General features: G+C 39.9%; 1 protein-coding gene and 1 non-coding gene across 2 annotated transcripts; one reads left to right on the top strand and one right to left on the bottom strand.

Annotated features, from left to right (window-relative positions):
- Positions 1–495: 495 nt before the first annotated feature.
- GCLM (glutamate-cysteine ligase modifier subunit) lies at positions 496–22,321 on the top strand. The gene is given in 10 exon segments (XM_049772281.1): positions 496–557; positions 559–638; positions 640–658; positions 7,068–7,110; positions 7,113–7,132; positions 9,570–9,654; positions 11,374–11,433; positions 13,434–13,636; positions 16,678–16,792; positions 20,939–22,321. Coding segments are annotated over 10 exon segments (819 nt in total). The 5' UTR covers positions 496–533; the 3' UTR covers positions 21,109–22,321.
- On the bottom strand, positions 7,947–8,138 carry LOC126008158 (U2 spliceosomal RNA). Its single transcript, XR_007495538.1, has one exon. It is a non-coding gene; the product is annotated as a U2 spliceosomal RNA (small nuclear RNA).
- Positions 22,322–27,869: the final 5,548 nt, after the last annotated feature.

Here is a 27,869-nt window from a genome sequence, read left to right as displayed (position 1 = left end):
GTAGAACGGAGGTGAGCTCAGAGCGCGAGCCTGCACGCCACCGTCCTGCCTCCAGGGGGAGCCCGAGAGCCCACCCTCCCGCCGCTCCCCGCCCCGCCCCGCCCCGCCCCGCCCCGTCGCTCCGGCTCTCTCGCTCGCTCGCGCCCGCCCGCTGCAGGCCAGTCCCCGAGTCCCCCGCGCGCGGCACGGGCCGGCGCCCCGCGTCCCCTTCTCCGCCCCGCCCCGCCGCGCCGCGCCGCGGGCCGGGTAACGGTTACGAAGCACTTTCGGGGCGCGATTTCTGCTTAGTCATTGTCTTCCAGGAAACGGCTCCGGCGCTGCGAGCCGGAGGCGCTCCCCGGCCGGCCTCCGTGCGCGTCTCTGTGTCTCCGGCTCCCGCGCAGGCCAGCGCGGCCCCACGCGCGGGGGGAGCGGAGCCTCGCGCCCCTCGGCCGGCCGGCCGCTCGCTCGCTGCGGGCTCGGTGGGCCTCCGTGCCCGCCCGCGCCCCTCGTCGAGCCCACCCGCGGCGTCCGGGGGCCGGGCCGCTGCTGCCATGGGCACCGACAGCCGCGCGGCCGGGGGCGCTCCTGGCGCGGGCCAGCACCCTGCACCTGCAGACGGGGAACCTGCTCAACTGGGGGCGCCTGCGGAAGAAGTGCCGCCACGCACAGCGAGGAGGTGAGACGCGGGGCGCCCCCGGAGGTGGGGGAGCCCTGGGACAGGCGGGCAGGCAGATTGCACCTGACACCTACCTGCATGCAGCACCCATTCACCCCACTTCGTGGACTTGGCAAGTGCCCGAGACGCCCCCCAACTCCACGGCTGGTCGCAGAGGGTCCCTCCGAGCCCTCCAGCCCTCCGCATTCTCTTCTGTGGGTTGGGGACACGGTGGTTGTTGGCCGCCAGGTTTGGCTTCCAGGCCCAAGGTCGGAGCCTCCCCTTGGGGCAAGTGCCAGGCGAGCATGGGATTGGCCAGGGTCTTCTTGATCGGCCTGCTCCACAAGCAGGGGATCTGAAGTTTATGTAGCTCATCAACTTCTGCTGCTCTAAAGGTATGGATCAGGGGGGTGATCGCTACCCACGATCGTGGCAGGAATTGGTCATTGGGATGACAGGTCTTCGTACAAGGGTGAAGGGTGGGGGGGTGAGGATTGGGGAGACTTAGGGATGAGGGGTATGGGTGGTAGAGGAAAGTTTTGGATAGAACACAAATAAAAAAAAAAGAGAGAGAGACTTTAGGAGTTCTGGAAATGACCTGCTGACTTGGTTTTTACCTGGCCTTAAAATGGGATAATGATCCATGCAGGTCATTGGGAGCATTAAGAAGAATCTATAGGAAGATGCTTGCCCTGCAGATATTTGTCTCCCACATCTGGTTTCTCATTCAGAAAAACAATAACAATAAATATTCATAAAAAAGAAAAATCTCTTGGGCCACCTTTTTATCAGACCCGAGTTCATCCCTGGTATCCCATATGGTCTCCCGTGCCTGCCAGGAGCAATTTCTGAGCTCAGAGCCTGAGTGTATATATATACCCCTGAGTGCCATCGGGTATGGGCCCATAAACAAAACAAAAGATAAACCTCCTAACTTGTTTTGTTTTGTGATCCTTTCACTTTCTACTTCTTTCCTGTAAGGTGTTGGTGATATAGGGCCACAGATAGCATCCCTCTGATGTGGTCTGGCCTGCTGAAAGGAGTTAAGTGCCCCTCAGGGAACAAAGTTCTCATGGCTTCGCTTGAACAGGTCGTCAGAATTCCTGTTCCAGAGTTTATGTACAGCTTCCTGCTTATTTTTATGTCCTATTTAAAGTTCCCCACTTGAACATTTCTCCCAAATATAAAGATTTCTGTATTTAGTACTTGACCTTTAATTTCCTCTAGTACTGATGATTCGATTGCGCACTGTGCATGAATAATACTGGGCTAAATGTTCTCTTATCTCTCTGTAACATTCTCTGAAATAGCTTTCAGCGTTGTTGGCTTTTTTTTTTTTCAAAACCATACCATTGGGGCCAGAGCTGTGGCACAAGCGGTAGGACATCTGCCTTGCAGGTGCTAACCTTGGATGGATATCGCTTCAAACCCTTCCCCCCCTCCTCTGCGTCCTATATGGTTCCCCAAGCCAGGGGCAATTTCTGAGCACATAGCCAGGAATAACTCCTGAGTGTCACCGGGTGTGGCCCAAAAACAAAAACAAAAAAACCATAAACCCAGTAAAATATTCATCTCACCTTGCTAATCCAGTTTACATTTACATAAATATAGCAAAGGTTTCTTGTAAGATACTAACCTGTACCGTATGTTGTGCATTCAGATTTCTTCTATTTTAATTTTTAAAAACTTGATTCCTAGTCTGGAGATAGAGCTCTTGGCTGATATATACGGGGTCCTCAGTTCAATTCCTGGCATTGCAAAACAACTATATTTGATTCCTTAAAGCAGTAATAAGTGACAACCTAAACAGCTTGAAAACAGCATTCAGGATTAATTCTGGTTTATGTGTTTTGAGTGCTGTTTAAGAGGGACAAAATTAGGAACCTACTAGTACTACGGCAGGGAAAGTGTGACAACTTAGAAAAACCATGGCATATTCCATGGCTGTGTAAAGAAGACTTTTGTAATAAGCAAGTTCTAGGTTAGGATAGGCTGTTTGAAGTAGTCAGATCTCAGTGAAATAAAAAAACACTGAATAATCACTCATTATTTTAAAAACTGTATATTGAGTGGTAAGTTTGGGTACTTAAAGGGTTCTTTGACATTAAAAAAAAATGTGTTAAACTGATTAAGATTTTGTTTCATTAGATTTTTAGTTAAATAATTTTTCAAATGGCCATTGTAGGATTATTTTGTTCCGTACTTTAATTGTAAGATTATTGGACAAATGACCGTTCTCTGAGTAGAGAGAAGCTCTAAGGATTGAACTCTGCTCTCATACATGCAAAGAATGTACTTGTACCACTCTGGCCAACTAGTTTTACCACTGTGCCATTACTAGTTGGTATTTTTTAAAACTTAACAACACCAGATCTCATAATACATTATGATGCTACTTAAGTGAAATCATGTGTGTCATGATAGAATGAAAAGATCAGAGAACAGAAAAGTATAATGTTCAGCTGTGATAAGATAACACATAAAAGATTAAAAATCAGAGATTAGAGAGATACTGTAGTGGTTATTGGCTTGCTTTGCACACGTGACCCTGTACCCCATGTTTGTCCCCCCTGAGCACCACCAGGAGTGGATCGTTAAGTAAGGTGTAAGTCTCGAGCCCTGCTGGGTATGACCCAAAACACTTTTCTAAAAAGAAATGAAAAATCACACACAGCCAAGTGAATTTCATATACTATCATTTCTCCAGTTTGTCCAAACATTTTGAGAAGCCAAGGTAAAATTATTTCAAGAAGGGCATGAATATTCTGAAAATTACCTTTATCTTCTAAATGAAAGAATTTAGTATGCAGATAAACCACCTTCTAGAAGAAATTCTCTTGAAATTCTTCCATAATTTTAGCCAAAATACATTTGGTAGAATTAACTTTTAGTTCTGCTTCAATCTAATTCTACCAACTTTTGTTTTATTTTGCAGTGCCCAGGATTGGACTCAGGTCTCATACATACAAGGCAAGCAATTTGCCACTGAGTCATATTTTCAGCCCTAATTTTACTTAATGTTTAAAAGAATATTGACTTTTGGATACGGAGCATAGCACAGCAGGTAGGACATTCCTTGCATGCAGCCAACCCGGGTTTGATCCTCTGAGCCTGCCAGGAATAAATTCTGAGCACAGAGCTAGTGCCACTGATCATTGAAAGTGAATATCAGCTAAGTTTTATCTACTGATGGACAAAAAACTTGATTAGAGATGGACTTTCCATGTTTAAAAACAGGCTTTATAAATGGGAATTTATAGAATTATTATGCGTAGTATATAAATTATTCTGGTATATTATAGAGGTTATAGATGACTCCAAGCTCTTATTTGATAAACTAGTTGTTCCTTCTAATTGTCTACACTAAAATATAGCAGTAAAGTGCTAGTATCAGTTCTAATTAGTAGGCAGTCATAAAGTTCAGAAGTTTAGTCTCTTGTCACCATTAGGAAAGTGTTATTTTGCAATTCAGGGATTTGCTTCTAGTTACTCATTTGTTTTTTTCATTGATTGTCCAAAGAATGCAAAGCTTTGTGCCTTGGGTTTTATTAATGCAGTAGTTTAAAACTTCCCCTATTTCCCATTATTAGTTTTAAATCAGTTTATGAATCATGGAGCAATTCTTTTTTTTTCTCTCTCTCTCTCTAATTAGTAGAATAGAGACCATCAGAATGCCAGGCATGGAATGAGCATCAATTGCTTTTTAACAGTTTTTATTATATATGTCTATATTCTCACTTTATGAATGTAGTTTGGTTTTGGATCACTGTAAAATAAAATGTTTAAAATACATGATCTAAGAAATAAAAGGTGAAAAGTTTAGTGAATTTGCAACATACCATATTAGTGTAAAATTTTTTTTGTTATATAAGAAAAGCATTGAAGACAAGTACATTCAATTTGTTAAGGAATGATTTATGGACTACTCAGTACAAGTGACTTCAGGATATGACTGATGCCATTCTTAAGCTTTAGGATGCGAATGACTTATTGTAATGCTTATTAAAATGCAAGCTCTGCCACCCTGAGAGCTCAGGATGTTGCTCTTCCGTAGAGCCTTTGTCTTGTATATATGAGGTCTTTGTATTTGTTCTGTCACACACCACATAAATATAGACTAAAATAAGTGATTCAGCAAGTCAGGGATGGGTCTCCAGACCTCAAAATTTTTGATCCACAAGTGAATCTGAGTTCCTCTGTTTGAACTTTGTTGTTGTTTTGATTGTTTTGGGGCTATACCTGAGATGCTCAGGGCTTTCTCCTGGGCTCTGAGCTCATGGTTCATTCCTGGTGGGGTATGGAGAACCATAAGCGATGCCAGGATCAAACCCAGGTTGGCTGTGTGCAAGGTAAGTACCCTACTGCTATACTATCACTCTAAACCCTGTTACTTTAAAATTCATAATTTAAAATTCATTGTCTTTGAGTGAGCAGATAAGGTTAATGATAATTTAACAAAACTCCCTGACTTTAAATCCAGGTTCTTTTTTTAATAAGCTTTTTGAAAAAGAAAAATTTTTTTTCTATGAACTTTTATTTCATAAGTGTAGTTAAGTTCCTTGGCTTCTTTTTTGGCTTTGGTTTTGGGGTCATACCTGGTGTGTGCTCAGGGCGTACTTCTGGCTGCATGTTCACGGATCACTCCTGATAGGGTCAGGGGACCATATGGATTGCCAGTGATTGAAACCCCGAGTCAATATATATATATATATAATATTATATATAATTATATATAATATTATAAATAGTAGGCAAATACCCTACCTGCTGGACTATCTTCTTAGCCCCCCCAACTTTAGTTAAGTTTCATTAAGACTTAAAAAGATAATTAACTGGGCCAGAGAGATGGTTCAAAGGGCTTTGAGTACATGTTTAGTTATACTAGAGCCCAGGTTTGCTCCTGGCCTTAAATGATCTCCTGACTACCACCAGAACAAATCTGAACACTGAATCAAAAGTAGCCCTTCACTACCACTAAGGAAAGACCTGAAAACCATAAAATAAAAACCAAACTAAGGGGTCGGAGAGATAGCATAGCGGTAGGGCATTTGCCTTGCAAGCAGCTGATCAAGGACTGGATGGTGGTTCGAATCCCGGCATCCCATTTGGTCCCCTGTGCCTACCCGGATGATTTCTGAGCACAGAGCCATGAGTAACCCCTGAGCACTGCTGGGTGTGACCCAAAAACCAAAAACCAAAAAAAAAAGTCAATAAAAAAACAAATTAAAACAATGGGGCCAGAGAGCTAGCTCAGAGAATTTGAGCACATACCAGTATGTGCTTTGCATCTGCCAGAATAGATTCCCAAAGCATGGAACTAGGAGTAGCTCCTTCCTACCATACCCTACTGGATGTGAACCAAAAGTGAAAACACAATCTGTTTGATCATAGTGGTTGGCTCAAAGATAGAATGCATACTTGCCTCATGCATGCATGCTTGATGGGCCCTGGGTTTGTGGTGTGGGCAACACAGAAACACAACCATACCAAAAAAAAAAATTACCACTTTCCATCAGAGGGCATTTGAGAATTAAAGAGGTGGGACAACAATTTTCTATTTCTATTTGTTTTTCTTTGGTCATTGTCTCCCCCTCTGCCCCCCCCCCCCGTTTTGGGGTTACACTCAGCAGTGCTCAGGGGTTACTCCTGGCTCTTCAGCTCAGAAATTGCTCCTGGCAGGGCAAGTGGGTGGGGAACCAACCATATGGGATGCTGGGATTCGAAACCACCGTCTGGTCCTGGATCGGGGCTGTGTGAAAGGCAAATGCCCAACTGCTGTGCTAATCTCTCCAGCCCCTAAATTTCTATGGTTGGAGAAAAACAAGAATCTTGTAGAACCAAAATTCTTTGTTTATCCCTGTTGGGATTTTTTTTTTCCTACTTATCAAAACTCTTGGGCTCTACACTCAGAAATTGCTCCTGGCAGGCTGGGGGGACTATATGGGAGTGCCAGGATTTCGAACCACCATCCTTCTGCATGCAAGGCAAACACCCTACCTCTATGCTATCTCTCTGGCCCTCCTTGTATATATTTGTTTGTTTGTTTTGGGTCCACACCAGAGATACTCAGGGATTGCTCCTGGCTCTGCTCACACACTCCTTGTGGGTACTTGAAATCTAAACCTGTGTTGACGATGTGCAAGGGCAATTATTTCTCTAGCCCCTAATAAAATATTCTTTTTCGTTTTTGTTTTTGGGCCAACCGGGTGCCGCTCAGGGGTTACTCATGGCTTTGTGCTCAGAAATTGCTCCTGCTTGGGAGACCACATGGGATGCTGAGAGATCGAACCAAGGTCCGTGCTAAGTTAGCGCATACAAGGCAGACACCCTACTGCTTGCGTCACCGCTCCGGCCCCTAGTAAAATATTCTTATCATAAACATACAACAATAAGAGTTTGATTAACAGTTTAAATTGCATTCCTTTTACAGCTTCGAGATTGTATTCAAAAGACCTTGAATGAGTGGAGTTCCCAATCAGCCCAGATTTGGTCAGGGTGAGTAACAAGAGAATGAAGAAACTAACTTCTGTTTAAAGGGGAAGTGGAAGTAACAGAAAGATCGATTTCCTGGGTTTTGATAGAGAAGTCATCATATTAGCATAAAAGACCCTGGACTTATTTGCTGAGAATGCCAGTTTGACCAGCAGCATAAGCATAAAATGGAAAACCTGAACTTTGTAGTTACTTCTATAACTAGATAGGACAGTAGGCTTGTGTGCTTAATTCCCCACCAGTCTCTGCCTAATGCATAGTTCCAGTGGTATATTTGCTCTATCAGAGGAGAGAGGTTGTCAGATATTTTTGGTGGGCAGAGATGAATTTAGAAGATTATCGCTCCAGTAATATAGTACTAAATTTAATTTTTTAAATATCCATTTTTCTGATGAAGTTGTAGTAATATATACATAGGTAGTACAGCAAGTTTGATCCCTGACACCCTTTATGGTCCTTTGAGTTTTAGTAGGAATAATTCATGAGCGCAGAGTATGAAATAAGCCTGAAATACTAGAGTGTAGCCCCCAAACCAAAATACACAGACACACACACACACACACACACACACACACACACACACACACACACAACTCACACACATCACTTTTTCAAAACTATCTTTTAGGATTAACTCAACTAAAAAGTTTGTTAACAAATTGTAGACTACTTTTAAAATGTGAAGAGAATAAATGCTGGAAAGACTTGTCCCGTGGACACACTGTATATTCGTTAACACATTACTAGACAGATATCCATTAATATCCTGCCAGTTTCTATTTTTCTGAAATGACCTTTCACTAATTCTGCATGTATTTATCAGTATTTTATGAACTGTAATATATCAGTGCATTTTTTTATTAAAATTTTTCAGACGAGCAAGCTCCTCTTCTGACCTCCAGCTCCAAAAATCCATTTAATTATTGTCCTCGAATAGAGGACATATCAGATATTAAATTAATAAGAACAGATACTACACTTGATCTTAGCCAAAAGGCTGAGAAGCGATATATCATGCATTTTAAATGTGCTCAAGAATTTTAGCGAAGACCTCATTCTTTATTTTAATTTTATAAATATGAATTCATATGTTTCTCACTTTTATATTAAGATATCACTTTCTTCATAAATGGTCCTTCATATTTCTTCATTTTTATATTTTCTTCAATTTCTTCATAAATTACTCATTATACATGAGAATAGTCCCTCCTCTTATATGCAATGCTCAGGGTTTACTTCTTGGTTCTCTGCTCTGAAATTATCAAAGCACTGATCATATATGGTGCCTGGGATAGAATAATCAAGGTATTGATTATTATTGAGAATAGCCCTTTTTTCTTCTTCTTTTTTTTTTTTTTTTCAGAACTGCTAGGGCTAGAACCAAAAATTTCACATATACAAGGCAGGTACACTCTCACTGAGCCACATCTCTGGCCTTTATTGTACTAAAAAATATTTTAATGTTTGTGGTTAGTTTAAAAGTTTTTTTTTTTTGGGGGGGGGTTGCAGAGAGATAGCACAGTAGTAAGGTGTTTGCCTTGTATGAAGCCAATCCAGGAAGAATGGTGATTTGAATCCTGGCATCCCATGTGGTCCTCTGTGCCTGACAGAACTAAGCCCTGAGCACTGCTGGATGTGACCAGAAAACAAAAAAGAAGTTTTTTACATGTCACTTTCTGGGATGAATTTTATTTTTTTTAAGTTCAGGGCTTACTCCTGGCTTTTCAATCAAAGATTACCTCTGGTGAGACTTAGAGTACCATATGAGGTGTTGGGAATTGGCCTTGGGTTGATAGTGTACAAATCAACATTTCCAGTCCCTGAAATTAATTTTTTCTTTTTTTCTTTTTTTCCTTTTGGAATAGATTTTTTTTTTCATTAGTTTCTTTATTGTTTTTGGGCCATACCTAACTGTGTTCAAGAGTTAACTCCTGACATCTTTAATCAGGAAATTACTGCTGGCATTCCTTAGAGGACCTTGTGGGATGCCTAGGATTGAACTCAGGTCAGCCTCGTACCAGGCAAACGCCCTATCCACTATCCTATTGCTCAGGCCCATTTCTTCCTTTTTTTTGTTTGTTTGTTTGTTTTTTGGGGGCCACACCGGGCCGTGCTCAGGGGTTATTCCTGGTTCTGTGCTCAGAAATCACTCCTGATAGGCTCAGGGGACCATATGGGATGCTGGGGATTGAACCTGGGTCCATTCCTGCTCAGCTGCATGCAAGATAAACACCCTACCTAACTTATTGCTCTGGCCCCCCTTTTTTTTCCCCAGAAAATAGACAGCATTTTACCATTATCCAAAACTTTACAAGTCTGTGTAGACCATGCTTTCTTAAATACTTTGTATTTTTAGAGGGCTATTTTGACAAAAGTTAGGGTTTAAGTAATCAGAATTATAAATTTTCTCTTTATTGTAAGTATTGTGTTTTTATTATAGGAGTTTCCGGATGTCTTGGAATGTACTGTATCTCATGCAGTAGAAAAGATAAACCCCGATGAAAGAGAAGAAATGAAAGTTTCTGGTAATATCCAGCCTTTCCAATTCATTTTTGTTGTACAGTGAAAGAAATAGTTAAGTTTTGTCAAGCAGAGAATAAGATTTCTTTGCTCCTAGTAATAAACCAACTTAGTGTGGAAAATACAAAGTTTGAGAAATTAAGTATTTGTTTTTAATATCATTTAATGTCAACTCTAAGGAAACTATAAGATGTCAGTGTTAACCACTTAAGGCAGAATTGAAGAATTTCAATTTTCTAATCTTCCTCATGGTCACTGATCTCTGTTGGACTTGAGCAATAGGAAAATTAAGGTAGTGGAAATGGGAAGAATAAATGAAGTGCTTGGGGGTAAAATACCCTTGTTTTTCTGTTGAAATACTGCTGAGCTTAGAATATGAAAGAAGTCTGGTTAGCATATCATATAGAAAAATATACCTATTTAACAAATTGAGTATCTAATGCTGTGCAGAAGGTGGGCTGGTTTTATTCACGTTACACTCGGTGTTATTTAGCCATCAAAAGCCAGAACTTCACTAGACCGAAAATTATGGGTATACAGATTACTAGTTGATATAATCTTAGGTTAACAAATTAGCTAACCTCTCTGATCCTTGGTACGAGCATTATAAAATAAGGATGTTTCTGTTTTCAAGACTTCCTTGTAGTCAGATGAAATAACAAGAAGCACTCTATCGTGCATTAAATAAGTGCTAAGCAGTTCTTATTAACCGTGTCTTTTTTTTTGCCAAAGTGGTGATTATTATTGAATGGCATCTTTTTTGCTATAATTATAGCAACTACCATTTGAAACTATGACTATGGTGCACAGAGACTAAAAATATTTCTTACATAAAATAGTCCAAGTATTTTGGGGTTGGAAAGATGAGCATAGCAGTAGGGCATTTGCCTTGCATGCAGGCACTGATGGTGGTTCAATTCCTGGCATCCCATTTGGTCTCTGAGCCTGCCATGAGCAATTTCTGAGCACAGAGTCAAGAGTAACCCCTGAGCCGGGTGTGACTCAAAAACCAAAAAGAAAAGTCCAAGTATAAACAAAAACTCTTATGTTCTGCTTTATATAATGAATTGGAAGAAATGTCTAAAATTGAAAATGAGGTCCCGGCATTTGCCTTGCAAACAACCAATCCAGGACCAAAGGTGGTTGGTTCGAATCCCGGTGTCCCATATGGTTCCCCGTGCCTGCCAGGAGATATTTCTGAGCAGACAGCCAAGAGTAACCCCTGAGCAATGCTGGGTGTGGCCCAAAAAAACAAAAAAAAAAAAATTTGAAAATGATTATATTAGGTAGGATTATTACTCCTCATTCTTAGTTTCCTTCTTTTTCACAGCAATTTTCAGTTGAAATAGACTTTATTCTAGTGGTAAAAGTATATAGATGTTTCATTAATATCTAATTCTTAAACTGTGTGTATTGGGTAATTTAAATTGTCTTATCTGACCTGCCTTTTAAAAATTAGGAAATGAATTTTTACCTTTTTTCATATTTACAAATAGTATATAAAATAAAAATGACAATGGAAATATACTTATACGTCAAACTGAGAGCTACAAAATTATTTACAGGAAAATGTAGAATGTATACTCAAGATTATTAGTACTATTATTATTTTAGTACTATAGTAATGTTAATACTGTTTAGCAAAATGTTGTAATATATATAGACATATATATATATAAAATAATACACCTGAATGTTGTAATCAATACTTTTTTGCTGTGCAGCAAAACTATTCATCGTAGGCACAAACTCATCATCATCAACTAGAAATGCAGTCGACATGGGTAAGCAGAAATTTAACTTCTTTTTTTTTTTTTTTTTTTTTTTGGTTTTTGGGCCACACCCGGTAACGCTCAGGGGTTACTCCTGGCTATGTGCTCAGAAGTTGCTCCTGGCTTGGGGGACCATATGGGACACCGGGGGATCGAACCGCGGTCCGTCCAAGGCCAGCGCAGGCAAGGCAGGCACCTTACCTTTAGCGCCACCGCCCAGCCCCAGAAATTTAACTTCTTAATCTTCATAGTAGACATTCATTTAGTGTGGTGAATTGGGGGAGGGGGCAGGCACACCTAAATGTTCTGAATTGCTCTGGCTCTGTTCTCTTGGGTCACTCCTGGCAGTATTCAAGGTTCTGTACCCTCAAGATGAGCACCTTAATCTCTAATTTTATCTCTCTGGCCCAGCATATTAGTTATACCAGTTGTACCATGTTAGTGTACAGGTTTGTTCCATTTTTTAAAATATTCTAGCCCAATTTATTACAATTTCTTTAAAAGCTTACCGGTTTATGTTGGGTTTTATTGCTGGATAAGAGAGATGTAACCTAGTTCAATGTTTATCCTATGATTATTTTTGTTTTGCTTTGCCCTGGGACCACACATGGATGTGTTTAGGGTTTACTCCTGTTTCTGCATTCAGGAATCACTATCCTAGCAGGCATGGGGACCATATGCGACTCCAGGAATCAAACCTGCATCAGCTGCATTCAGCTCTCATGCTTAACCCTATATTGCCCGTACTAGCCTAGGACGGACTGCGGTTTGATCCCCCAGCATCCCATATAGTCTCCCAAGCCAGGAGCACATAGCCAGGAGTAACCCCTGAGCATCACCAGGTGTGGCCCAAAAAAAACCCTATGTTTAGAATTAGAAATTTCCTTTGGTGGCTGGGAGATAGCTCTTCGGGCTGATGGCATGCTTTGCACATTAGAGCTAGGTTCAATCTCTGGCACTTGATGGTTCCCCCACCTACCTCCCAGTACTTTGCCAGATTGATGTCTAAGCACTGCCAGGTGGAGTAAAAATGATTGAAAATCAGCTCTTAAGTGTAGAAATTAATAACCTACTTGTAAATATAGGTTTAACCATAAATATAGGTATTTTTGAAAACTTTTTTTTAAAATTAGCCTAAATGAGGGCCAGAGAGATAGTATAGCTGGTAGGACACTTGTCTTACACATGGCTGACCCAAGTTCTATCCTTTGCATCCCATATGGTTCCCTGAGCCTGCCAGCAGTGATTCCTGAGTACAGAGCCAGGAGTAACCCCTGAACAATGCTGGATGTGGTCCCAAAATAAAATTAACTTCTCTCTACATGTATAGGTTCACTGGACCTACCAACAAAGGGTACCAATGACCCCTCTACTCTACTCTACTCTCCTTCCCACCCCTTTCTCTACAGCATCATAGTTTTCACGAACTCTTTACATTCAGTTTCCTAAGTCTCAGTGTATTTGCTATGACTACTAATTGAAGAATGCTGTGTCAGTTCTTGCAATTATCTCAGTGAGATACTAGTGAGCAAGTTGAACTTTCTAGAAAAGAGGTAAGGAAGCTATAAGAAATAGTGGATTGGTTCAGAGAAATGATTACAAGGATCAGAGCTCAGACTTTGCATGCAGGAGCCCTAGGTTCAGTCCCTGATACTGTACGTTTCCCTGTAGCATCACTGGAAAAAGGTTCCTTCCCTATCCCTAGCTTTGAAAAATAAAGCAAAAGATCTCTAGGAAAGAAAGAGGGCTAGTAAGAACTGCTTAGATAGAAATGAAGTCAAAGAAACCTTGTGACTACACAGAGAAAGTAGACAAATGTATATTTATTCATGTAAATATTTTAAATGATAATTACAATGTTCTAAGTAAAAATGTTTCTAAATTAAACTAAATGATTCATTATGTAAGAAACTACTGAATCACATCACAATTCAGTGGGATATTTAAAGAATATAAGAAATACTTGTTCTTACTTAGTAACACGCATATCTTCATGTTTTCCTTCACATCAGCTTGTTCAGTCCTTGGAGTTGCACAGCTGGATTCTGTAATCATTGCTTCACCTCCTATTGAAGATGGAGTGAATCTTTCTTTGGAGCATTTGCAGCCTTACTGGGAGGAATTAGAAAATTTAGTTCAGAGCAAAAAGATTGTAGCTATAGGTACCTCTGATCTCGACAAAACACAGTTGGAACAGCTGTATAAATGGGCACAGGTAAAGTACTACCAGCATGTGAGGACCTGGGAGGACCCTACCTTTGACAGTCTTTGCTACAAGCAGTTGAACAACAGACATGCATGAGTACTTATCATGGAGACAGTTTCAAATATGTGACAATTTTTTTCGAAGATCCTATTTTATTGGACTATATTTGACATATGCCATTGTTAAATTAAAAGTGTTTCTAACATGTTAATTTGATGCATTTATACACTATGATTGCCACTGTAGCCATAATTAGCACTTCAATCACATAACATAGTTATCCTTTCTTGCTTGTCATTGGAATAATAAGTTCTGGTTCTTAAGTTTGATTATTACAATACAATATTATCTCTCTTCACTACTCTGTGCATTAGAGCTCTAGATTAAATGTGGAAATTTGATTTGGAGGCAGTTTTTGCCTAAAGTACTGGATTTTTTCAAGTATATTTTTGGGTCAAAGAGATAGTACCAGAGGTAAGGTGCTTGTCATGCATCCATCCCTCCAACAGTAGTTCGATCCCCTTGCACCACTAGGGTTACTCCTGAACACAGAGCCAGGATTGTCTCCTGAGCACAGCTGGGTATGGCAAAAAAAAAAAAAATTCAAACATGTTTAATTGAATTGAATCTCACTAAAAATGAGTGAAACAAACAACAAAAAGTGCACATTGAAGTATCTCTTAGCCAAATGAATAAAGCTGCTTGTTTTATTTTCACTTATGTGATAATAATATTGACACTTTTTTTTTAGATACTATTATTCTATTGTTCTAATTTGCTAAAGGAATATCATATATAACAAATATTCTATAGTTAAAGAGTTTAAAGAACTCTTAGGTCCAGGAGATAGTTCATAGGGATGGAGTATACTTTCCATGCTGGAAACCTGAGTTTGGTCCTCAACATTGCAGATCCCCTGAGCACCACCACAAATAGGCAAAAAAAAGCCAAAAGTTTTTAGGAATTAAAAATAATTATATTTTATAACTTTTAGACTCTTTATACCATTTAATAAGAAGTAGACGTTTGGGGTCGGAGAGATAGCATGGAGTTAGGGCATTTGCTTTGCATGCAGAAGGATGGTGGTTTGAATCCCGGCATCCCATTTAGTCCCCCGAGCCTGCCAGGAGCGAGCGATTTCTAAGCATAGAACCAACCAGGAGTAAACCCTGAGCGTTGCCGGATGTGGCCCAAAAACAACAACAAAAAAAGAAGTAGATGTCATAAATTGACCACCTTCATTCTTTGGCTCAATGACCTATATAAATATTAAGGACTTTGCTTACATTATTCTCTATACATTACTTTATGCCTAGTCTTTCCAAACTCCCAATCTCATATGGACAGGCAGATTCTAGAGTTGTACCTGCTCCTTTTGATTTGTTGATAGTCAGAGTATGGCTAAACTGCTGCTGGAGAGGTTTGGAGCTCTGAAAGCTCTTAATGATTGACTGAGCAATCATGAGAAATTTTCTAATTCTTTTCTTTCCTCACAATGTGACTGATTAGTGGGGCGAGAGCTGTGGCACAGCGGTATGGCATTTGCCTTGCACTCAGCTGACCTAGGTCGGGCCGCAGTTCCATCCCTCTTCGTTCCATATGGTCCCCAAGCCAGGAGTGATTTCTGAGCATGTAGCCAAGAGTAACCCCTGAGCGTCACTGGGTGTGGCCCAAAAACCAAAAAAAAAAAAAAAAAAAAAAGTGATTAAGAATCATGTTTATATTGTAACTGCTTATCTTTTTGTATTTGATACTTTTCTACTTTTTTTTTTTCCTGGTTTTTGGGTCACGCCCAGTGGCGCCCAGGGGTCACTCCTGGCTCTGTACTCAGAAGTTTCTCCTGGCAGGCTCGGGATTATATGGAATGTCGGGAATCGAACCACTGTCCCTCCTAGGTCAGCGGCATGCAAGGCAAACGCCCCCATTGCTGTGCTATCTCTCCAGCCCTTGAACCTTTCTTTTTGTTTTGGTTTTTGGGTTACACCCAGCGGCGCTCAGGGGTTACTCCTGCCTATGAGCTCAGAAATTGCTCTTGGCAGGCTTGGGGACCATATGGGATGCCAGGATTCAAACCACCATCCTTCTGCATGCAAGGCAAATGCCCTACCTCCATGCTATCTCTCCGGTCCCGAACCTTTCTACTTTTTTTTTTTTTTGGTTTTTGGGCCACACCCGGTGACGCTCAGGGGTTACTCCTGGCTATGCGCTCAGAAGTCGCTCCTGGCTTGGGGGACCATATGGGACACCGGGGGATAGAACCGCGGTCCGTCCTAGGCTAGCGCAGGCAAGGCAGGCACCTTACCTCTAGCGCCACCGCCCGGCCCCACCTTTCTACTTTTAAGATTTATTCTCTGTTGAGAATTTAGCTCACCTTGTCAAATGGGTTTTATCCCAGTATTGGGTGGGGGTGGGGGGAATCCCTTTGTATCTGGAGCCATTTGTATTAGGTTGCAGTTTCAAATAGGGAATTTTTTCTTTAATAGAGTAGCACAATAATAACTTTTCTTCTTCCTAGAGTTATTTTTCCTTTCCATTATCATTAATTAAATTAGAAAATCATATATAATAGCTATATTTCTGTAAATGTATTTTATAAGATTTAAAGTTTTTGAGGGGAGGGACACATTTTAGATCACTTCTGGTAGTGCTCAAGGACTACTTCTGGGGTAACCTCCTCCAGTGCTCAGTATCATAACTGGGTTCAGTTGTATGTAAAAGCAAGTGCTTTGACCTCTGTACTATCTCTCTGATCCCTTAAACCTTTAAGTTCTGTAGTACATATTTCATATGATCTAATATTTAGAATTTGTTGCTTTTATGTTTTATATAGACTTTTTGTTTTGTTTTGGGTCCACACCCAACTTGTTCAGGACTTATTCCTGGTTCTGAGCTCAGAGATCACCCTTAGGGTGGTGCTGGGGGACCAAATATGGGGTCCCAGGGATTGAGCCTGGTAGGCCATAAGCAAGGCATGCTCCTGGCCTGCTGTACTATTGCTCCCATTTTAATGTTTTTATGTTAATTGGAGATACCATGGTTTTCTTTTCTAGGTGAAACCAAATAGTAATCAAGTTAATCTTGCCTCTTGCTGTGTGATGCCACCTGACTTAACTGCATTTGCTAAACAATTTGACATACAGTTATTAACTCACAATGATCCAAAAGGTAAGGTCAGCATTTTTATTTATAAAATGATAACCTTATAGGGGCCAGAGTGGTGGCACAGCCGTAGGGCGTTTGCCTTGCACGCGGCTGACCTAGGACAGACCTGGGTTTGATCCTCAGCATCCCATATGGTCCCCCAAGCTAGGAGTGATTTCTGAGCACATAGCCAGAAGTAACCCCTGAGCGTCCCCAGGTGTGCCCCCCACTCCAAAAAAAAAACCCAAAATGATAATCTTATAAGAAGCTTCTTGTTAAACTTTATTTAATTGTTTAAGTGATATTTAAATCTGAAACTATTTGTAATGGTTAATTCAGATTAGTGTGTCTCTCAGAAAGCTCTCATTTTTATCTTTGTACCAATAGGGAGAAAAGCAAAGTGATCATATCCTAAACAGATAGTGTGTGGATATTTATAAATATTAAGCTACACAAAAACTATACATTTTTTTTATTTTATTCATTTTGGGGTCTCACCCAACAGTGCTGAGAGGCTACTTGAGATTTAGTGCTTGAGGGTCACCTAGTGGTAACTGGAGGACCTTCCAGTGCTGTGAATTGAACCTGGCATCCAAATGTAAAACCCTTTGAGATATCTATCCCTCTGGTGTCAGAAAAGATATTTTAAGATAGTTTAGGTGGGGGTGGTGGTGTTGCAGAGATAGTACAGCAGGTAGATAACTTGCCTATCATATGGCTGACCTTGGTTCAATCCCTAGCATTCCATATGGTCTCCTGAGCAACACCAGGACCAATCCCTGAGTGCAGAGGCAGGAGTAAGCCCCAAGCATAGATAGGTGTGGCCCCCAAACAAAAAATAAGTAAGAGTTAAACACTTGAGGGACTGGAGAGATTATATACTAGGTAAGGTGTTTGCTTTTGCATGTGGCCGGCCTAGGTTCTGGCACCACATATGTTCCCTCAAGTACCACCAAAAGTGACCCCTGAGTGCAGAGCCAGGAGTAAACTGAACAAAAAAATATTAACATGCATAAATTAAAGTATGTTGTTGAGGGTCTGGAGTGTATAGCACAGCGGGTAGGGCCTTTACCTTGAAAACGGTAACCTGGGTTAGATTTCCAGCATCCCATATCCCCTGAGCCTGCCAGGAATAACCCCTGAGCACTACTGGGTCTGGCCCAAAATCCCTTCCCCTCTAAAAGAAAATTATGTTGTTAAAGTTGGGGAGATGACTTAAGGGATAGAGCACATATTTTGCATGCAGGAACCTCAAGCTCCATCACTAGCACCAGCTGGTTCCCTGAGCACTGAGGAAGTAGCTTTCCTCCCCACTTTGGCATTGTTAAGTCTAAACCCTGCAAAAACTATGTAGTTAAGTTAATGAATAACTTCAGTCTCTGGTTTTGTTTCAGCTTTTAAATTTTTAACCAATTAGATTGCAAAACACTTGAACTTTTTGTTACCTAAAAATAGAACTTTATAAGTCCAGTAAATGCTTATCTGTATTTTAAAATTAACATTGTCCCTCAATTACCATTCCTCAGGGTGTTTATTTTCCATTATTCTTTGACCTAAAAATTGTGGCAACTGTTTAACCACTCAGTAAAATGATGTTGATGATATTGATTTTAGAATATCTTCCCCTTTTTCTTTTCTTCCCACTCCTAGTAACCATTAAATCTAATCTCTTCCCCCTCTTCTGTGGTAAGTCAATAAAAGTAAATTCTCATGTAGTGTTACTTTTCCAAAAGAACATCTGCATTTTGTTTATTAAATCACCATCAAATAGTTTACTCAATATCAGACCATTATTAAATGGTGGTTAAAAAAAATGGTGGTTGGGGCCAGAAGATAGCATGGAGGTAGGGCATTTGCCTTACATCCAGAAGGACGGTGGTTCGAATCCTGGCATCCCATATGGTCCCCCCTGTGCCACCCAGGGGGCAATTTCTGAATGCAGAGCCAGGAGTAACCCCTGAGCGCTGCTGGATGTGACCCCCCCCAAAAAAAACAAAATGGTGATTAAGTTATGGATTAAATGTGCTCATACGTGTAAAATAAATCAGAAAAATGCTTAGGGCATAACAGCTAACACATGCTGAGCTTCTCATGCTGCTTTTCAAATAGTGCAGTAGTTCCTTTGGATAAGTGGTCCTGTAAATGCTACCAATTTGTATTGTCTATAGATAGCCTCTTAATCATTACTGATGGTTGGTTGTGACCTTAGTGGGACCTTTACATTTGAGTTGATTAAACAAATTAAATATTTGGAATAGAAGTAGGGAAAAAAAATAAGTCTAACAACAGTAAGATCTCTAGATTTGTAGAGAGAGATTAAAGAGATTGGTTTATCTCCAGTTGATGGAATTGTGGGTAATTTTTGGAGGTTGGGATTTGGGGGCCACACCCAGCAATGCTCAGGGTGACCCTATTCTCAGGAATTACTCCTGTTGGTGCTCAAGAGACCATATGGATGCTGGGGATCTAACCCTTGTCAGCTATGTGCAAGGCAAGCATCCTACTTGCTGTACTATCTTTCTAGCCTGGGTAACATTTTTTTTTAATTTATTTATTTATTGTTTTGGGGCCATACCCAGTGGTGCCCAGGGCTCAGGGGGCCATATGGGACTCTGGAATCAAACCATGTCCCTCCTGAGTCAGCTGCATGCAAGGCAAACACCCTATCGCTGTGCCATCTCTCTGGCCCCAACGTAGGTAAATTTTTTTTGGGGGGCACACCCAGTGACACTAAGGGGTTACTCTTGGCTATGCACTCAAAAATCGCTCCTGGCTTGGGAGATCATATCGGATGCCGGGGAATTGAACCATGGTCCGTTCTGGGTCAGCAGCGTGCAAGGCAAACACCATACTGATGTGCCACCACTCTGGCCCCTGGGTAACTTTTAAAAAAGAAAAAACTTCTTTGGGGGCTGGAGAGATAGCACAGTGGCAGGGCTTTTGCCTTGCATGCAGCCAACCAGGAGGGACATGGTTTGATTCCTGGCATCCCATATGGTCCCCTGTGCCTGCCAGGAGCAATTTTTGAGTGCAGAGCCAGGAATAACTCCTGAGTGCCATTGGGTGTGGCCTAAAAGCCAAAATAAATAAATTGTGGCTAAAAATAAATTAAAATTAGGGGCCAGAGTGGTGGCACAAAATGTTAGCGCATTTGCCTTACACACAGCTAACCTAGGATGGACCTCGGTTCGATCCACTGGCATCCTATATGGTCCCCCAAGCCAGGAGCAATTTCTGAGCGCTTAGCCAGGAGTAACCCCTGAGTGTCACTGGGTGTGGCCCAAAAATCAAAATAATAATAATAAAATAAAATAAAAATAATTAAAAATCTTCTTTATACCATCCTGCATTTTTCCTGGCTATACCTTTTTTCAGAGAGTGGTGAACCTGGTGGTGCTCAGAGTTTATTCCTGGGTTCTGCACTCAGGAATTATTCTTTGTGGGCTTGTCAAACCAGGTTGTCTGTGTGCAAGGCAAATGCCCTAACTACTATACTCTATCTCTTCAGCCCCTCCCTGGCTATACTTTAGATTTAGAATTACTTGGAGTAGGTTGGAGAAATAGTTCAAAGGATTGAATACATGCTTGGCATGTAGATCTCCAAGCAGTCTCATTCCTGACCCTTGACCCTCAGCCAGGTATGGCTCCATAACACAAAAAGAAAAGAATCAGTGTTCAGAGAGATAGTACAGCAGGTAAAGTGCATGCCTTGCATGTGGCCAACCTGGGTTCATTTCCCCAAGCACCACCAGGAGTGATTCCTAAGCTCAGAGCTAGGACTATCCCCTGGGCATCACTGGATGTGACCCCCAAACAAAAGAATGATGGACAATTCAAAACAAAGCAAAATTATCTAGATTCCTCTTAGAGTAGTTATGAGGGGAACAGATGTAGATATTTTGTAAAAATTAACATGTAATTTACATCTGTAATATATGTCCAATTTTGGCTATGCTCAGGACTTACCCCTGACTCTACACACAGACATCACTCCTAGTAGAGGTTGGGGACAATAAAGGGTACTGTAGATCTAACCCAGGTCAGCCTTGTGTGAGACAGCTTGCTTCTATTTAAATGCTTACCACCATAGTAAAGTGCTTTTATTTTTGAGTTGACACTTTGGATTTTTATCATGTTCTTTTCTTTCTTTCTTTTTTTTTTTTTTAAAAGAACTGCTCTCTGAAGCAAGTTTCCAAGAAGCTCTTCAAGAAAGTATCCCCGACATTCAAGCACATGAGTGGGTGCCATTATGGCTGCTGCGCTATTCTGTCATTGTTAAAAGTAGAGGAATCATCAAATCAAAAGGTTACATCTTACAGGCTAAAAGAAGGGGTTCTTAACTACAGCACAGGATTATAATCTACTGACTTCTATTTTCCTTGAATATAAGAAATGATTGAGATATGTAAAATCTAATACTGCTTATAAGTGGTATCACTGAGGCAGATATTCCTTAGCTATAGCTGACATGTTATCTGTCAATGAATACTTCTCTTGCCTCCATAACCTCACATAAACCTCTGTATTGTTTTCATTAAACTGTTGTTTTCTAATTGAAATTGTCTATAAAGAAAATACTTGCAATATATTTTTCCTTTATTTTTATGACCAATAGAAATCAAGTAAATTTGTTGGCTATATATCAGGGTAATGTATGTATATACATTTTTTTATTTCCAAAATACTCATTGCTTCCTACTCTATAGGATAACTAAGCAATTTAATTACATTTGTTAAAACTGAAATACTGGAAGATATTTTTCTTGTCATTAATTAGATAATTATATATCAGAGTAATTGGAGTAGCCAGGTTCTAATAGTGTAAATAAAGGTTGTACTTCTTCAATTCATGAATGAAAAATTAACATTTTTATGTGTCCTTACTAGTATTTTACTAGAGAGTTAGCCTTGTATTCTTGTGCCATATTTTCTTAATATTATTTACAAAGACATGCCAAAGTAAATCTGAAAAAACAAAAACACAACCTAGAAACTTAGAAATTCTTGCTTGGGGACTTTATAAAGCAACTGTCACCTATAGACTTAAAAAAATGATCCATCCTTAATATTTTGCTACTTGTATAATAATATTCCATAAGTATGGAGCAATTTCTGTGTGCTCATCACTTATTAGGTAATGTGTGGACTCTGGCGAGAGGAGGCAGTACAGAGCCAAAGGTTAAAATCTAATAGGTAAAATATGTCATTTTTATTCTTTTGTAATAATTGACTATGAGAGACTAAAAGTCAGAAAAGGAATGAAACAACCTTTTATTCAGGGACAATGATGTCTACATAAACAACTTTGATAATGAATTTAATTATTTCAAAACAAAAGTATAGGTCTAAATGAAGCTAAAGATCACTTAGCATAATTCCTCCTTGGTTTAAGAACCAGGATATTGGATTGGGAAAATAGCTCAAAAGGCCGAGCACTTACTTAGCATGCAGGAGGTCCAGGTTCAGTCTCTAGCACTACATGATTCTCCCAGCAGTACCAGGAGTGACTCTCAAGCATTGAGTCAGGAATAGCCCCTGAATACCAGCCAGCATGGTATCCTAACCATCAAAAAAAGAAAAAATAACAAAATCAAATAGCAAATTCTTAGCTATGGCTATGACCTTTTATATACATGCTATCTCCTTAGTTTCATACTTTTATATTTATAACCCAGATAGTTTGAAAATTCTTTTAAAATCTCAAGTAGTGTCATGAATATATATGCCTTGAATATATGAGCCTGTGAGTTTGACTCAATACTGGAAAACAAAAACAAAACAAACAAAAATCTCGTGTCTCAGTGATACTTGTAAAAATTGGGCTTACATAAAATGAATTTCTCCCCAATTTTTAGATTAATGAATTCAGGGACTGGCGAGGTGGTGCTAGAGGTAAGGTGTCTGCCTTGCAAGCGCTAGCCAAGGATCAGGACTGCGGTTCTATCCCTCGGCGTCCCATATGGTCCCCCCAAGCCAGGGGCAATTTCTGAGTGCTTAGCCAGGAGTAACCCCTGAGCATCAAACAGGTGTGGCCTGAAAAACCAAAAAAAAAAAAAAAAAAAAAAAGGTGAAAAAAAAAAGATTAATGAATTCAAAATAATACTCTTCCTATTCTAAGGTTTTATAGTTAATGGTTGAATAATTTGATGATTAGAATTATATGAAATGAAATAATTTACTCGCTAAAACTAGTTTAGACTTTGAACTTTCTAATTGTATCTGATATTATTAAACTAGTAGTTAATTTTTAACTGAATTATACAAATGTACAACTTTTCCATATTAATCTTTAAACATGCTCATTTTAATTTAAGCCTATACACTGAATTGATCAACATATATTGAAGGAACTAGGGAACTTCAACATCACATTCCCTTTCAAAACTCTAAACTTAAAACAAAAAAGAAAAAAAAAAACTCTAAATTTGGGCTGGAGTGATAGCACAGTGGTCAGGTGTTTGCCTTGCAAATGGCTGACCCTGGATGAACCCAGGTTTGATTTCTGGCATCCCATATCATCCCACAAGTCTGCCAGAAGCAATTTGAGAGCCAGAGCCAGGAGTAACCTCTGAGTACTGCAGCCAGGTATGGCCCAAATATCAAAACAAAACAAAAACTATAAACTTAAAAAAATAGATTGTTTAAAGGGTTATTTTTGAAAATGGAAAAAATGTGTGAATGTAGCAGGATCTTCTTTATGTTTTTTTCCCCACTCATGACAAAACAAAGATGATAGATTTTTTTGTGTGTGTGAAGGTGACCATCTAAGAAACTTTTATGTGGGTGTTTTTCCACACTATTTAAGTACTTAATGTTTTAAAAGCCATAAACCAAGAGCAGTAATACAGCCAAAAGATTGCTTAAAATTGAGTGATAAACTGCCAGGAATGTATATAACCAGATGGGTTTTCTAAAGAGATAGATATTTGTTTACCAAAGGCAGAAAGCATTTATCTGATTTTTTTCCCCAGTAAACATGAAAAGAAGCTGCAGTTTGGTTTTACATTTCCAAAATACACTAAAGCCTTACTTTGACATAATGTACTGTAACTTGGAATTTATTATGTGATGCATTTATCTTGAATTTCCATCCAAGGAACTAGTCACTAGAAAGACAAAGGTGTTTTACAGAATTTTTCATATGGTGTAAATTCTGAAGATCACATTAGCCAGTATGCTAACAGATTATCTGTTTAAGAAGAGCCAGCGTTAGAACTGGAACCACAAAGAATAGATTCTATATTTTTTAGTTCTCACAACCTCTTGAACAGCTCTTTGTGAAATAGAAAATAAAGTTACTCTATTTTGAATGAATGGTATCGTTTTTTCCATCCCAGAGCCAAATAGTGATTAAAATACATCTCTGCTTTGAGTGGTAAAAGGTTTAAGGTAAAAGATTTAACTAAAAGGTTTTAATTATTGTCTTTTTATAATAGATATTTTCTAACTTTCCATCCAATATTTTCAATATAGAAAATGTAGATTCATGTGCTTATAAAATATTGGCCAACAATTCATCTTCTTGTCAAATGTACACTGATAAAAATTTGTACTTTTAATGAAACTGCAAATCATTTGTGTTCTCATTCAAATGTGTTCAAATTCAAATTGTGTTCAAATTCAAATTCAGTTTATGATTCTAAATGTCTTTCTTTTTCTAAGATAACTTACTACTATACCAAACAATAACAACTATTTTCCCATAAAGATGGTGGGATGTGGGGCCATTGAGATAGCACAGCGGTAGGGTGTTTGTCTTGCATGCAACTGGCCCGGGACAGACCCAGTTTTGATTCCTGGAATTAGGAGTAACCCCTGAGCACAGCTGGGTGTGTCCCCCAAACCAAAAGAATAAAAAAAGATGGTAAGATATTAGTTTTACTTCTGAAACTATCACAATTTGAATTTTCTACAGTTTTTGAAATAATAAATGCACTTAGGAGGGAATTATTTTGTTTTGGGGCCATACTCCTGGGTCTTCGCTCAAAAATCACTCCTGGCAGGCTTGAGGGACCATATGGATACTGATCAAACCGGGTTGGTAGTGTGCAAGGCAAATAAATGCCTTACCTGCTGTGCTTATTGTGTTGGCCCCAGGAAGGAAGTTTTTTTTTTTTTTTTTGGTGGTTTTTTTAGGTCACACCTGGCAGTGCTCAGGGGTTACTCCTGGCTTCATGCTCAGAAATTGCTCCTGGCAGGCATGGGGGACCATATGGGACGCTGGGATTCAACCGATGACCTTCTGCATGAAAGGCAAATGCCTTACCTCCATGCTGTCTCTCCGGCCCTGGAAGGAAGTATTTTAATGACGTTATTTTACTTTTATTCATTGGTAGTGGCCAAATATAAAACATTAGATATTTATATAGTTTTAAATTTATCTGTATTATAAATTTAACTTGTGAATTTTATGTCTTGTTTCAATGGTTGTAAGGAATTTTCAACATTCATATTTTAATTACAACTCAAATTGGGTATGATTCGAAAATAAAACTGATAAATTTTAAATATCCAAGCCATAAAGTAATTCATGCATTCAGTCAACAAAGATTTATTGAATGCCTACTATATGCCAGACACTGAAAGGTCTTTGCAGATAGAGATGAAAAAATAACCCATCTTCAAGAAGCTCATCATTGGGAAGAGGAAGTCGATCTGTTTATGAGTAAGCAATGAAAGATTGCATTTATTAGTAAGAGATGTGAGCAGACATTGGGCTCGATGGGGAGGAGTGTCCAGCAGCAGCTGGACAAAGTTCTGAAGATATCAGCATTAGAATAGAATCAGAGGCACAGGCAGGGACACTAGTTTGTATGCAAATATTAGGAATTCATTAAGGACACTTCTAGAGCTTGTCTTTATTAGAAATTAAAGGAGTCTGTTGAATAGGTCAGGTTGAAAGAGAATAGAACTGGCCAAACTATCAGGATATAGTTGTACTGTACAAATTGTTTCACTATCAGAGAAGTCAAACAAAATGTTAATATGTATCCCTCAGCAATGAATAAATGTATGAAAAAGTCATAAGATTTTGGTGTGTCTGTTACGTTAGCACCTTATTCTAAGAACAAAACACCTGACCACTGTGCTATCACTCCAGCCCACGTTTAGAGGTTTTTTTTTTTCTTTTTTGTTTTAAGTTTAGAGTTTTGAAAGAAATAAGATTAACTAGAGTTGATAGGCCATGGAGAGTGGCAGAAAGTGCTAATTTCAGAACTCTTAATTTGAATTACCTGAATGCAGGCATCAGCAAAGAACATTTTGCTGGGGACCTTCATTCACTTTTGTTTGCCCTTACTTTTTCTTTCCTTCACACAACCCTTTGGAGATTTAAAGACCTTTGCAGACTTAATTAGCATTAGATAGGTATCTGCCCTTCTTCCCAAATTGCCCTTCCTCCCAAGTTGACTGTTGCTGACAATAGTGTAAATGAAGGATATGGCTCTGTTTTCTCATCTGGGAGCCCCCTGACCTCTCACTTTTCTATTTTATGTATCTAAATCCCTCCAAGCCCCTACTCCAGGCCCTTTCACCTGAGGCTGGACTCTAGCTCTCATAACTTACTCTTATTCCCTGCCCTCTCCCCCTTCCCTTTTTTGTTGTTAATGTTGCTGTGATGGCAAGGGGTTGCACACTATTGGCTGCAGTACTTAACACTATTTAGAGTTTTGGTGCTTATGGGGGGGGGTAGGGGAATGTCATACATTAGGTTGTGGTGTGCCCACACCTAGCTATGGAGACCAAGCTAGGTCCCCATCAAGACCAAGGGGACCACATGAGATGCTGGGGATTGAACGAGAGTCGGCTGCATGCAAGGCAAACACCCGACCCTATGACTCTGGCCTCAACTTATTTTCATATGGAAAAAATTAAAACTGTAGGAAAATTAAACTAGCTGTGAAACTTTTTTTCTTCTGTTTGGGGGTCACATCCCTGTGTCCAGGGATTGCTCATAGTAGTAAAGAGACATGCAAAATATCAAAATATTCTATTCTCTCTCTCTCTCTCTCTCTCTCTCTCTCTCACACACACACACACACACACACACACACACACACACACACACACATCCTGCAATCCAGAAAGACTTTCTTTGAAAGACACTTTTTTTTTTTGTGGTGGAGAGGTGGTCAGGGGCAACTCTATTTGGGGTTACTCCTGATAATGTTCACCAGGAGCCATGAAGTGTCAAGAATTGAGCCTGGGTTTCTAACATGCAAAGCATGTATTCAGTTCATTATGCTGTCTTCACCCCAATAACGGTTAATAAAGAACATATAGGGACTGAAAAAGATAGGGTAAGATGCTTACCTAGCATGTGCCTGACCCAGGTTTGATCCCTGTCACCACTTAGTGTCAGTCCACTGGGTGAAGGAGTGATCCCATGAAGAGCCAGGAATAAGCCCTGAGCACTGTCATATGTGGCACCTTCAAATAAAATATATTGGGCCAGAGTTAGTACACGAGCTAAGAGGAATACCTTGCCTGCGTGGGTCCCTTGTTGGACTAAGCATAACATTTGGTCTTCAGAGCTCCCAAGAGCTGGAGAACATAAAGCATTAATGGTATGTATGACGTTGGTCGGGTTCCGGACACCACGTGCCCCCTACCCCTGTGCCAAAGGAGTAAAGTTTTGGTGAGGCAAAAGTCCTTCCAACAGTATCCCTTCTTCCTTTCCCCCTTTAAAATATTTCACAAAAGCGTGTTCTAGTGTTGGGGTCGGGGATAGCACTCCATCCTTTATTCCAAAAGAGAATAAAACCGGCTCCCCGGGCTTGTCATTCTCTTCCTTTCCCTTCAAATATGCATCAAATAAATACAGAACTATCTTTCTCTCTAGATATCGCTTTCCTTTACTATTTAATATTTCTGCCTATTTCCAATCCCCGTTAGATTCTGTCTAGTTCTTGCTTTTAGTGTCCAAGTTCTGGAGACCTAGCACAGATCTCTACCTTCGCCTCACCTTTAGTTACATTTAACGTCACAAAAAAGGCAAAGTAGTCTGCATTTTTTAAGCATTAGAAATAACGCAAAGGAGCCGGAGAGATAGCACAGCGTTAGGACGTTTGTCTTGCAAGTAGCCGATTCGAATAGTGATTCG

Source organism: Suncus etruscus, chromosome 4 (assembly GCF_024139225.1).
Source record: "Suncus etruscus isolate mSunEtr1 chromosome 4, mSunEtr1.pri.cur, whole genome shotgun sequence".
NCBI lineage: Eukaryota > Metazoa > Chordata > Mammalia > Eulipotyphla > Soricidae > Suncus > Suncus etruscus.
The sequence above is the reverse complement of the archived record's forward strand: the minus strand, read 5'-3'. Positions and strand labels throughout refer to the sequence as shown.